Source organism: Chamaea fasciata, unplaced genomic scaffold (assembly GCF_029207755.1).
Source record: "Chamaea fasciata isolate MVZ Bird 193981 ecotype frontalis unplaced genomic scaffold, bChaFas1.0.hap1 SCAF_7, whole genome shotgun sequence".
Classification (NCBI taxonomy): domain Eukaryota; kingdom Metazoa; phylum Chordata; class Aves; order Passeriformes; family Sylviidae; genus Chamaea; species Chamaea fasciata.
Genome location: NW_027094092.1, coordinates 8,509,003 through 8,522,861, shown reverse-complemented (window position 1 = coordinate 8,522,861; position 13,859 = coordinate 8,509,003). Strand labels below are relative to the sequence as shown.

Sequence of the window (13,859 nt, the reverse complement as noted above, 5' to 3'; positions counted from 1 at the left end):
TAGGCCACAGACAAGATCTGGATTTCTGGAGCTTGTGTGAAAAACAGCACCCTTTGCAACTGTTAGAGTAGGTAACCTCATTATTATGAGCAGCCTTGGGAAAACATCTGAGTTGCCTAAATTTGTATTGTTCATATTCTTATCTCTAGGTAGCTGCTGGTTCAAGCCAGCCATGAGAGATTCAAATTTAATTAAAGCTTTTCATCATTATGAAGAACATCTTGCTCGTAGTGAATATATCTATTGAATATTATGTTCCTTTTAGACAGAGCAAGTTGTAGTTTTACATAGAGAATGTAGGTTAAGACATTTGCAAGGGATATTGGCTCTGAGCACCATAGTTCTACCAGAGATTTTTCATTTTATTTGAAATGCAAATCTCAGATTAGGACTTAGAGTGTAAAACTAGCTTAGCAAAATAAATTTCAGGAATTCAGACTAGTTTGCTCTGTCTGCACCTCCTGGAAGATCTCATTACTTAGGCAATTATAACAAACAGGGTTGCAGTATCTCTGTGGGCTGGGCTCTAAATTAGTATGAGCATGTGGCTTAGAAGGGATGATAATAATTCGGACTTATGTCTGTTAAACAGTAAAACTTTGGCTATTAATAGCAAGGAATTTTTACTGATCAGGAAAAAAGTAAAGTCTTTTCCTCCCAGAGACCTGAAAAGATGAGTAGCCTGGTTCTTTTGTTTTGCTGACATATGTATTATTCTAATAAATCCTGAAGGTTAGAATTTGCTAATATTGAAGCTTGTACTGTAATGTGAGAAGCAGCTTTTGTTCAGTTTTCAGCAAAGCTGAAAAGACTTGGATTTTTTTAAAATATTGGGGTTTTTAAAATATATTTGCATAAGTAAATAACTCATGGTGTCCTGCATCTGTTGATGTCATTCAAGAATGAAAACTGTAAAAAAGATTTGTAATTAAAATACAGCAAATAGATGGATGTTGTTTGAGGGACTATTACAAGTGGCTTGTTATTTAATAATATTGCAAGAGGAATCCACAGTTGAAGATACTTCTGTAGAATTTGTTCAGAAATGGTAGCTAAAAGCCCAGGAGACCTAACAAGCTCTTTTCACAACACTGCTTAGAACAGCCAAAATGTAAGAAGGGAGTGTCTGGGAAAGTGAGACTTGCCTGGAGCACACACAACAGGTCTGTCTAGAAAAAGATGTCAAGCAAGTAATATTACATTATCTCTCCAGAGCAAAGAACATTGTTTTTATTAATAAATCGTTGTTTGATCAGCAGGTTTTGCTAAAACTTAATGCAGTTGAGCAGCAAATACACTGTGGGTACAGGTGAGAAAATAGGTTAACTGTGGAGTCAGGGAGGAGGTAGGAGATTTACTTCAGGTGGAGTTTTTCAGCAAAACTTTCTGGGTTTACTGAGGCTTTGATGGGAGGTTTTTCCATAAGTGAGTTTTCAAGTTTGTAATGCAGTGTAGGAGCGCTTTCTGTCCCTTGGTCACTACAAATGATGAAATGCTGTATCAGATGTTAACAAGAAATGTAGTCCTGCATTTCTCGTTTGAACAGCCATATGCTGCTCCAGCCCATGGAGCAGTAGCTTTCATCACAAATAAGAGTATGGAGTGCAACCTAGCAATAGAAACTCTATGCTGTATTTAGCATTTTCTCACTTTTTTTTCCTTCTAACTCTGAGCCAGAAATCTGCTGCCCTGATTTCCCAGCCCAGCTGGTGGCCATGCATTCCTGGGGGAGTGGCTGGTGGCACCAGGAAGCCTTGGTGCCCCTTTGGCACCTGTTTGCTGTAGGTGGATTTCCTGTCACTGAGGTGATTATTCCCTGTGGTATGGCTTCTTTGAACTAGAGGAAATAGTGCAAGGAAGGAGGATCATTGCAGCTGAGAGGTCTTTGCTGGCCTGTGATGTGGCAACAGAAGATGGAAGTCTCCCAAAAACCAACAAATAGAAGCAGCAGGATCAGGCAGAGTGCTTGGAAAGTTCATGTGTGAAAGGAAGCAATTTTAACTTTATATCACCTGACTTAATGACTTTCCTGATTATTCTAGACACAGTTTATTTCCATTGCCATTAAACAAAATACTTGGGTGACACGTACTTCGGTTAAATTTAGCTTTGCTTGTACTTAAAAGATTATTTTGACAAAAACGGAGGGACCAAAGCCACTCATTCATTTACATTAATCTTAGCCTTGGGTGACTCTAAAGATGAGACATTCTCACATTGCTCTTCCGATCAATGTGATCTGAAGTTAAATTGTGGCTTACCCACTGTGACAAGCTATAAATGGCAGAGTTTAAATTAGAACATTGTGCTTTCTGACTCATTGCTGCATCGGTCTCTCTAGATCCTGCAGTTATCTGCATTTACTGGAATCAACATAGGATGCTGATTACACAGATGTTCTTAGTAAATTAGTTTTCTTTGTGTTTGTTTCAGCAGCACCATGGAGAAAAGCCCATCACATCTCAGGATCCTTAGTTTTCAAGAGAAGAAAATAATTTTGGTTTGATAGTGGTACAAATTTTCACGGTAATATTTATTTCAATTCAAACTACTTGAATTCTTTGCACACATAGTCCCAGGATAAACACATATTAGTGGCGTTTCAGTAGCACTGGAATACAAAAAAACATAGGCCCATTGCCTTTACACTTATCCGCAGCCTGAGTTATTCGAAGGATATCTCTGTCCATTGTCAGATAGGTGTCTTTTGTGACAGCTGTTAAAACTGAACCGTTTTAAAGCACAGCTCTTACAACTCACTGTAAAAGAAGACTGAATGCCAAGAGGCTGAATTGCAGCCTTCATGGAAGAGAAACCAAAGTACTGTGACTCTTTGTGGGCTATGTGAGTGCTCTGAGCTGTGTGTTAGAGCCCTGTGAATCACAGGCACGGGAGCCATCCCTTTTTCCTCGCTGTGTGAGCACTGCTCTTGTGCTTCAGCGGTGAAGTGATATGCGAAAAGGGCCTTATTCCAGAGGGGGGTTTTCACTGGCAGTGAAATGGACTGCATAAATTCTTCTCCCCTCCTTGAAATGTCATCTGCTGGCAACAGTGGCTGCTGCTTGACTTCGAGTCCAGCAACACCAACTCACAAGCAGAGACTCATTCCGGAAGATTTTTCTTTTTTTTTGTTATCCCTAATGTCAAATGGCAACATGACTGTATTTAATCCTGTTTTAAAGTAGCAGTAGTAACTTCAGAGAACTCATACCTAGGACATTTTGTTTATCTGAACAGAAAGAATTGGATTTTCTGTGCCATGAAGGAGCTGTTGAAAAGACTGAATGGGATATAGATGAGAGAAGTAAAAACTATTTCAGAATTTTCTTTACTGTTAAGGCAAAAATCAAAAAGTAGAGCTCCTACAGATTTCTGCTTATAGTCTAGACATGTTTTGCCCCATGTCTTCATTCCTTCATTGAACCTTAGTCAATCTTCTTTTTTTTCCTCATGAGGCAAAAGACTGAAATTGAATCTAGGAAACCATTGTTAAGGATGAGGAGCAGGAGAATCTCAGGCTTCCAGTATTTGAAAATCTTTGGGTTTTTTATTTGCATTTGATTGTTTTAGTAAAATCTCTTAAGAAGCATCAGAACTCCCAAGTCATCTATCAAGAATAGGAACAGTTTTGTTAGTTTTCTTATTGCTAGGCTGTATTTTTTGTCTGACTAGTCTGCATTACTAAGCTGTAGCATGGCTTTTGTTTGTGTCACCTAATGTATAATGTGAAAGTGAAATGTATTTTTTTGCCGCCAGGCTATTTAGTGTAATACATTTGGTTTATTCTGTCTTTTCAATAGAGGGAGTAAAGATCTGAAGAAATCCCAGACGATGGCTTCTGATGCCAGTCATATGCTGGAAGCAGCTTTGGAGCAAATGGATGACATCATTGCAGGTACTACAATGCTTTATTTTACACCATACTATCTTGAGATTTAACTATGTCTGGTTTACTTTTTAATAATTGTTCTCAGTTTATCAAAGTCTCTGACATGTAGATTTCACCATTAACACTCTGGTTCAATAGCTGTGTGGAGAAAACTGGAAGTAAAATAAACCCTACATTTCCCCTTAACAGGTGAATATTGAAGTAAGAGAAATTTACTCTGCTTAGAGCATTAGCTCTATGATAACTTAAACACATCCTCAGCCATGTGGTAACATTCCATATTTCATATGTTAGTTTTTTATTTCAATGTGTCTTCAAAAGTTTTCACCAAGTCTTCTGGCTATCTGGATAATATATGACTGCATCAAACACCTGCACATATAGATACATAAAAATGTGTGTATACGTAAAAATCTACGTTTTTTAAAAATTTGTGATGTGTTTATTTCAAACAGCTGGCCTATTAATTATCTTCATGGCCTATCTTTTTGTCAAATTTCATAACCAGAAGTGGCGCTGTGAATTGATTTTACACAGCTGTCCACTAGAAAGGCACATGATCCAAGAAGAATTTGCTGTGTTTAGGTGCTCTCATAGCAAGGCAATTAGCAGATTCTTTCTCACCATTACAGCATGCTAGAAGGGAAGTTAAATTCTGTGGTTAGGCCTGTGTAGCCTTGGGGTTTGTGCTCACACACCGTGCAGTAGAAGCTCCTTATAGGAGTGTCAGGGTAGGGCATGATCTCACTTGTGCACAATGGGAAAGAATTCACTAAAGATTTATAAATCAAAATGGTGACACCCAAGCTGAGCCTTCTTCCCTAGTGATGAAGACAATGACATCAGCCTCTTGTTGCTGCAGTTGTGCTGCTCCTTGATCTTCTTCCTGCTCTTCTAGGAAAGCTTTTTGTCAAGAGATTGATATAGGGCTTTAAATGTCATCATCAGGCTAGATCATTATCCAGGATTTTTAGTTTAAACAATCACTAGAGTTTGATTTGTTTGGTTTTTGCATCCTCATATGAGTCTTCACTTCATTCTAAATGTGCAACCTTTAACAGCCTACTGAGATACCCAGAATTGTAAACATGAATATGGAATAGATATAACTGAAATGACTTTTTACATTGATGGAAAAAATTCTAGGCAAATAGGAAAAATCACGCATATATTTCCTTGTCCTGAATGCAAAACCTTATTCTAACAAGATTTTAACCAATGGAAGTTACTGGGATTTTATTTTTTCACACCTAACAAAACACATAGGGAAACATTGAACTTCCCTCAGATGTATAAGGAGATAGTAAGAAAGGCAAGTCCCAAACCGTAATTCATAAACTAGGAAACTATTATGTTTTTTAGCCACTGCAGGCTTTGGTATCCTATAGAACCTGTGCTCAGAAACCACCTGCACACAAATAGAACTCATTGCCTCTCTTCTGTGGTGATTTATGCACAGCTCTGCACACTTTGGGGTGGATGGACTGATGGTTCCACTCTTCAGAAGAAGCAAGAGAATGAAAAAAGAGTCTCTTTATTTAAATTGATTTTCAGATTAGACTTTTTTTTTTATCTAGAAGCTATCAGTTGTCAGGTGAGTCCTGGTTATGACAATAGGTGTTTAGTGTTGGGTGTTTTTTCATGGTGTGGAAAGATAGCCTCATAGTATGTGGCATACCTGATTAAATAGCATTATATGACATCCTAAGAAAATAGTGGGGTTTTTTCAAGTTTTGTGCCAGAATGATGAGGCCAGAAGATAGCTTTGATTTTGGGTTGGTTGGTAGGTTTTAATGTGCTTTTCCCTGCTCCTTATTCAGATTGTTTGTGCCATACCATTTCAGGATTTAATCTTGATAAATAAGGAATAGAAAATTAAATTTTTCCAGGCTTTCAAATGACATCACTTTTGCCCCTATCACTTGGCTGTCTTGGGGGTGTAGAACAGTAATGCAGAGAAGAAAAGCACATGTTGAGAGAACTAACCACTGGAAATGAGCTCACCACAGCTGTTCTGTGCTAATGACCAAGCTCTAAACTAAAAAGATTCAGACATCCCAGTGGCACGTGGAGTTTATTTCCACCATGCGTGGGTGCTCATGAGCAGATTAGCAGCCTCTTCAGGAGAGTTGAATTTGTGACTTTGCATTACTTACCTTTTCAGTCTAATGTCCACTGATAGGCAGCATAGCATTGAAAACAGGCTTATATAAAGATATGTAATGGGAGAAGAAACAAAATATTTCCCAGACAATGCATCTTTCAAGCCTCATCTATGTTAATTGAGTGCTTCCCATATGATTCAGAGTTATATCTACCTGTGCTAATAAAGAAACATATTGATTTATTCCTATACTTAGTGAAAACTCAGTTATTTGGGAAGGTTGCTTAACTTATTTATTTCTTTATTATTTTCCTTTGTAGGAATAAATAAACTTTTTAAAGACAGGTTAAGTCTGGTGTCATTCTCCTCTAGCCAATGTTCTGTGTGTTCCAGAACTACTTCTTGAATATTCTGGCATAATTGAAGGACCAAGTAGATCTGATGGACTCTATACTTGGGATATGGTTATTATCATGTTTTGTCTGAAACTGAGGAATAGAATGATTATTCAAGTTTGATTCTCCCTAATTCAATCCAGTGAGCTTCTGTATGCAACTTGGGCAGGTACTGGAAAACAGGAGTGGTCTGTTGTCCCGTATAGTAAGAGAAAAAATAAGGTAGAAAACCCCTTTGAAAGGATGACTGTAAGACTGTGCTGAAACAAACCAGGACTGAGATTTCTTCAAATATGGAAAAAATCATCTGTACAAATGTAGCTGCTCTTAGAATTGACAGGGATTAGCAAAAAATCCATTCTTAAGAGCTTGTGCTATTTCAGTTCACTGTATCCAGAGTCCGTGGACATCTCTAGGATTCAAAGACCAAGGTTAAACTTCATGATTGATGTAAACTTAAGTAGCTGATAAAAAAGATGTTTTCTTTTTCAGTGAGGCCTGAGTGAGTACTAGGAGAGCCAAATGCTTGTCTTGCCCTCAGAAACTTCATCTTTAGGCACAAAATTAGCATTAATCCCATTTTAGAGAAGTCCAGAGGTGTATTACTGACATTGCTTAACTTTTGAAGCTTGAGCATAAATGTATATATACACATGCAAAACCAGCATTCTCTCTCTTTATACAGCCCTCATTTCTTTTGTTCTCTTTATTATCATTAAAACATTGGATTGTGGCCTTGTCCTTTAAGGTAAGAACTGGGTATATGCAAATATATATTACAAGTATTTACAGATTTGCACTTTGAGCCTTTCAGTTCTAGAAGTCCTACCCCTTGCTCCAAGAGGAAACATCTCCTGCATGATTCTGATTAATCCAACCAAGAAGCCCCACTGCAGCATATGCTCATTCTCAGTGCAACGCAAAACCTATTCGTGCTCAAACTGCACAAGGGGAGGATTGTGAGACAAGATTAACAAATTGAATTTCACTGCAGCTGATCAAATTTGACAGATAGGTCAGTGTTCCCAAGTCTTTTATGCCTCAGTACATCTGTACTGATAACCCGCCCTCAGAGCTATATGAATTAGCCATGCTAAATGTTTAGCCTTATTTGACTAAAATAGCAAAGAAGGGCTAATGTGATTGTCAATTCACATCATTTATCCATTAGCTGGAGTGCCTTGCACTCCAAACAGATGCGTCCTCTAAAGAAAGCACCATATATCAGATCTGTCTACTCATTCTTCATTTAAGGTGTGTGAATTTGGCCTTGCTTCCCTTTGAGCCTTAATCAAGTCATTACTTCTCCTTTTATTCAGCTTGTACCTGTTTATTAAAATGTGTTTCTTTCTAGGACTGTAGATTTTGGTTATTTTTATTTGCAATATATCATAACAGATGAATATAGTTTTTATTTTACAATTATTTTATATCAAACTGCTTCTCTCCATCATCAGTTTGTAAATCCATTCTTTCCCCTTGTGATTAGTTAACATTAATTTTAAGGTCTAAAACCTCCCATCACAATATAGTTTGCTGCAGCTACAGAGTCTCTTCAAATTCACCAAGTCATCAATGTAATTACTGAGTTTACTTTTAACCAGAGCTCCTGCAATTATTGCTCACCGAAAATAATGAGAAAGTTAAATGTGTTATCACATGGGTCTGTATGAATATTTCAGTATTCGCACAGAAAGATTATGAAGTAAATACAGTTTAAAAGTTGGACAAGGAGTATTCATGTTTGAATTCCCTTCTCCTGAGCTGGCAGAATGTTGGTGTTTGACTGCTCTGTTAGAAACTCAACCACTTCCCACAGGCTTTTCCAGAGGAAATTTTACTTAAGAGATAAACAGGCTTTTAGTTCAACTTTGATATATTTTCCTTGTGGGATATACCAGCCAGTATTTGAAGGAGCATCTGTTTGTGGGGATTATTAAATCACCTCTAATAAGCGATTAGGACTTGGATTCTAAACAAAATGGAATTCTGAAACTTATTTGAACTCCTTTGGATGAACTTTAGGTTCCGTGGAGTAAAGTTTTCACTGAGTTCCTAGATAAATAAAAGGAAATCACAATATTTCCTAGTGACCTCATCCTTCACCCCTGAATAGCCACATATCACAGGATTCATTCAGTCTCACAGCACTTGAAGTGAAGAGGAAGGACATCCCTGTTCTGCTTCATGAGGGATTGAGATTTTCCAGACCAGACAGAGAGCAGTTAATCCTATTTTTGTGTGTGTGTGTGTTGGGGAGGTGCTGGTGGGTCTCATTTGAAGTCCATGCTGGGTAACATGCAGCTGATGGGCACAGCTGTGACTGTGTGGAATGGCTAGAAAATGGCTTCTGTTTTTCTTTTCAATTTGTTCAATTCCAGATGGTTTTATATTTTTATCACTTAAATCCTGTTCAAGGTTCACGATGCTTTCAAATTCAAAGTTTGATTTCTATAGCAGAGGTGTATAATTTTTTATAATTGTAATAGGAATCTTCGTAGAATTTCACTTCAGAGCACTGAACTGACTGTAGTTAAAGTAATGATAAGCTAAACAGAACAATTTAAATACTAAGCAATTTCCTTCATTGTAGATTAGAGTAGGTGGACAACAATTGCTGTGGTTTTCTTGCATTTTCTAAATAATTGTGTTAAAAGGCCATGCTTCAGTTATGAGTAGTGCATTTCCTTTTTATATTCTGTGATTTTTTTCAATCAATGATTTAGGCTATTTTTTCTGAACCAAAGAAATAATGTGTCTAGAGCACTTGTTTCTCTTGTTACTATTCATTAAGGTGAGCATTTGTGAATTTATAATGTTGCAGCTTTTTAAACTGTTAACTACAGTGTGTTTATGCATAGATCTTATAGCAATAGCGATATGAAAAAGGAAATTACATAGAAAATGACTTGAAATTAGGACTTTGATAGAGGAACACATAACTTCCTGTCATAACAATTCCAGAAAGTTATGTGTCAAGAATGATGGGGGCTTGGGGGGAAGGGAAAGATAAAAATTGTGTGACCCCTAAACATCCAGTATATTAAAGGAGAAAATCTAAAAGCTTAACACAATATTTATGGTTTATCATTTGTTGGGTTTTATTTTATAGCACTTAAAATTTGTTTAAGGTGCTGACATTTATCTTCAGATATTGACTTCAGAAAAATGGATGAGTTAATTCCTCAGATATCAACAATACCTAATTTACAGTAATTAAAAATACTTTAAACATTTAATTTTTTTAACATTTAAAAGTAGAGCACTGCAGTTTTTATATTTATTTAATTCATCATTTTTCATGTGAGCTCTCAGTGGCCTTGCTTTTAATTTTGTTAACAACACCTAAAAGAATTGTACACTCTTGAATAACCATTACAGCCATTTGTTACTATAACCTATGAGAGCTATTTATTAAAGCCTTTAGATGTGCTGTATCCTTTGGGTTAAGACCTTACACAAGTGTCCAGGTGCTTTTTTTGATCCATGTTTTAAAAGCATGTGAAAATCAGGGCACCTTGCATGGTGTTTCATGCATGTGCAGCACTGGCTACTGATCCCTTCCCCAGGGTTACCAGAGCAACCTGATCTTTGGAATTTCCTCAATTTTGAGAGTTTAACTTTGCAAGAGGTCACTACAGCTGTCCCCAAACGTGCTTCCCGTTCTCAGGTTCTCAAAATTATGGAGCTCTGAGCACAGTACGGAGAGGGGAGACTCTCCATCTTGTTTGAAGGACAGGTGGAATCCCTCTGTAAACAGGGCAGTACTACAGAACTTATAAAGCTGAAAGCACTGAGAGCATCTTTCCTAAAAATCCTTAATTATCATCTAAAAAATCGGGCGTTTAAAATTGTTTTCTGTAAGGCAGAGTGGTCCTTTGAAGGTCCAAGTCAAACTGATTCACTGATCAGTTTGGTCTTTGGCTTCCCTTGCATGTTTCTGCCTTTCCAGCAAAACAAAAAAATTAGAGGTTTTCTTGAAAATGGGAGTTTAATTCAAAACAGAGAAATGCTTACAGTTTAAATATGCCACTTTAAATTCTTTATTTCTGACAAGAGATAGGGTTTTTTTCTGTAATACAGCAAAAATACTGTCCTGTCCTAGACACCTACACCAGCGTACCAAACTGCAGTAATGCATTGCATTTAAACCAGATCAACTCCATACATCATTGCTGTTTGTGCTGAGTTTTGAGGAAGGACTGGAAAGAAACAGAAACCTGAATAGCTGCAGATACAACAGGTGGCAAAGGAAGGCAGTTGTATCATGATGGCCAAAACCCCACAGGATTGAAAATCTGAGACGCAGAGGTCCTTTTGTAGTCTGTATGATGTGATCTGGTTTTTAGTACATGAGTGAGTCAGTTGCTTAATAGGCAAGTGAAGGGAAATCTAAGATTTAAATTTAAAAGAACTTTGATATCATTAAATTCAAAATCATATCTTGTCCAATTCTTACTTTAAGCTAATGAAATTGATTTGAGAGTCTTTTAAAAATGATAACAATGTAATCTTAATGAAACAAGTTTCCTTCATTTCCTCACAAACTGAATGCTCTTACTACAAACAATTACAGATTTTGTGCTAAAAACGCTGTTTTACTTAGACTACTGGTTTCACTGGCCCTAAATACACTCCTTTTTAATGTGCAATTTAAAAAAAAGCATTCTTGCAAGTATTTTTTAATGTTTAATAAATGTGTTGATCCTGGTTTTTTCTGTACAATGGAGACTCAGCCTCAAACCTCTATCACAGCTGCATAATTGATCCTCCTTTTTTTCCACCAGACTGCTTAGCTTGTGTTTTTGGATAGGAAGGACTTTTTTTGTTGTAACTGTGTGTGCAGTCCCTGAAAGTGCTGCACATCACAGCCCAGCATCTAGAAGCATGCAGGAAAGAAGCCTGAGCAGTTACACCTATAATTTACATAAGAAACTATAGACAGTGTGGAAATTGTCTCAAAGATTCCATGTGTGATTGTAGGCAGAGCTCAGCTGAAAATCATCTGAGCTGTGTGAAGCTCTCATCTCAATGTTTCTAGGCTTGGAAAATTTTTCCTAGCGCTTCCTGCTAATCCAGGTTAATAATTGCTTTTCCCCTGTAGTTAAAGATCTAAAAGCAGAGATTTGAGAAGAAGTTAATGTGAGATGTGTGTCAAAACACACCATTTGTGATGTATTCTGCATTACAGTGTGAGAAGAAAGGATTGTGTGAGCTCCCTCTTCACTCATTTTGTAGGAGGCTTAGGAAGGAGGAGGCTGAAATATGTCCTGTCCAGCCCTTACTGCTGGTTTACATAAATTCACACTTTTAAGGCTGTCTTCATGTGAAAAAAAAAAAAAGAACTGTGCTTCAAAGAAAATAGCACTGTTTAGTCTTGAAGGAGAGAGGAAGAACTTGGACAATCTATATGCTCACCTATATTGAGTAAAAATTCAGGTAAAAATGTGTTCTCTAGCAGTGTAATGATTGACTGAAAGGCCAGAGGAAATGTATGTTTATAACTTTATTCTAACCACTGTTGGTCAGATGTCAGAATTGTTACTCATGAATATTTCAGCTTTGTTAGAAAGTCATCCTTACCCAGCATGGATGTAGTTTTGGTGTTTGCTGTGGGGTGTTTGTTGGTTTTTGCTGGTTTCTGACCTAAAGGAGCCAGCAGTCCTAAGAAAATGTCGTTTTAACCACTGATGGTTGAATTGTGCATTACCTGGAATTTTTTTTCTAGACTCAGCCAGTTTGAGAGTGAAAAAATTGAGATGAACGCAGGGGATCAGAAGTTAAGATTCAAGGGAGAGATCAGACACAGTATCTACTGCTAAGAGAAATGGAAGATGTGTGGTAGATGAATGCATACAACATAAACTGAGAGGGGATTTTCAAACTGGCAGGGCTTTTGCCTCTTTCTTTACTTGTGCTTAGTGACTTATTTTTTGCAAGCTACCTATTTTCTGAATAGGTTATGTATTTGCCCAAAAGGAATGTTTCTTTGAAGCCACTCTGCTAACTGCAAGGAACTCTGAAAGAGAAATGTGCTTGCATGGTCAGGGTGTAAGAAATGTGTAACTTAAAAGTTGTTTTGCTTGTTTTATTATTTATTTTATTCTTTCTGCCTACAAATGATGTGCAACTGCCTTTAAGCTCCTTCACTCACTGACTGGGGAGGCCAGGAGTGAACTACTTGTAATGTCTTAGTTTCAACACTTTCTCCCTTTCTTTTTTCTTTCTTTGCCGCTCTTCTAAAGTGAACATTCATGATGAATAATTGTGTTGCAGTAGTACACTAGGAAACCATGGTGTTGGACATTATATAAACATCGCGACAAAAGACTCCCCTGTGTCCTGTTTACCCCTGGAAAAAGAAGTGAGGTACAGGAAGACTGTGACTTGCTCAAGAAAAAAATTTAGTCCTTTTGCAAGAGTTCAAAACTGCACTTATTTTTCCTGAGTATTGATAAAATTCTGATGTTTGAACTGCATTCTTCCCCACTTCAGTTATCTATAATAAAGCTACATACATGTAAAGAGCTGTTAATGGTAGAGAATGCTGGTAAAAAATGTTGTGTGGCATCCCTTTTTATTTCCATTAATCTGCATGGATATCCAAATTCTTACTGTCTGCTGCTAAAAGTTCATGTACTTTGCAGCATGATGATGTCAAGGTTTAAAGCAATGCAAAGAAATACATTTACTCGTACGCGCTTCTTTTTTTTCCAGGGTGTGTTCTTGTCCTTCTGGTGAGCAGGGCAATCCTACTTAATATGAAACTACATGGGAAGCAAATGAGAGAAGCAAGCCTGTGATTCATTTGAATTTTAGCAGCAAACCAGGAAGTTTTCTGAATTAAAATGCTGAGTTGGGCTCAGTACTTCGCATTTCTGTACCTAGTACAAAGTTCATTATTTGTTGTATTCAAAGGAGTCCTCCATTTTCTCTTGCAGCCAGGAGAATAAAAAGCTACCACATTAGCAAGCCATAGCAAACCATTTTTAAAGTAATTCAGCATTTTGCAAAATGTGAGCGTGCAGAGAATTCTGCCATTCTGAGCTGTCTGAGTTGAAGAGCCTGGGATAACTCAATGATGCATAAGGAGTATGCCCAGTCTCAAGAAATCACAGAATTCCTGGCTGGTCTGCCCATGCTCCAGCAGTGTAGGAATTTTGTCCTTTATAGAATTAGTTTCTTAAAGGTAACAGCCCATGTGTGTATATATATGTTGTTTTCCCTGGTATTTTGGTAGAGACAAATCAAATAAAGGCACAATTAAATGTGAGACTATCGCTGACACATAATTTTCCTACACAACCTGGAATTATTTTCTGGGGAAGGTAGATGTTGCCAGGAATGTTGTAGTCATGCAAGGCAAGGATTGAGGCATGAGGTGATACACAGCAATGTTACCAATAATGCCCTGGAGAAAGTTTATACAGTCAAATATACACCTACATCAAATGTAACTATCTCCCTCGTA

General features: G+C 37.3%; 1 protein-coding gene across 2 annotated transcripts in view; it reads left to right on the top strand.

Moving 5' to 3' along the window:
- The window catches only part of PPFIBP2 (PPFIA binding protein 2), an 89,623-nt gene that overhangs the window by 12,633 nt on the left and 63,131 nt on the right, over positions 1 to 13,859 (top strand). For both annotated transcript variants that reach the window (XM_066187464.1, XM_066187466.1), the window contains exons 2-3: positions 2,434 to 2,526; positions 3,801 to 3,895. In XM_066187464.1, coding sequence (XP_066043561.1) covers positions 3,832 to 3,895 — 64 coding nt within the window. In that variant the 5' untranslated portion in view covers positions 2,434 to 2,526; positions 3,801 to 3,831. The remainder of the gene's footprint in view (positions 1 to 2,433; positions 2,527 to 3,800; positions 3,896 to 13,859) is intronic.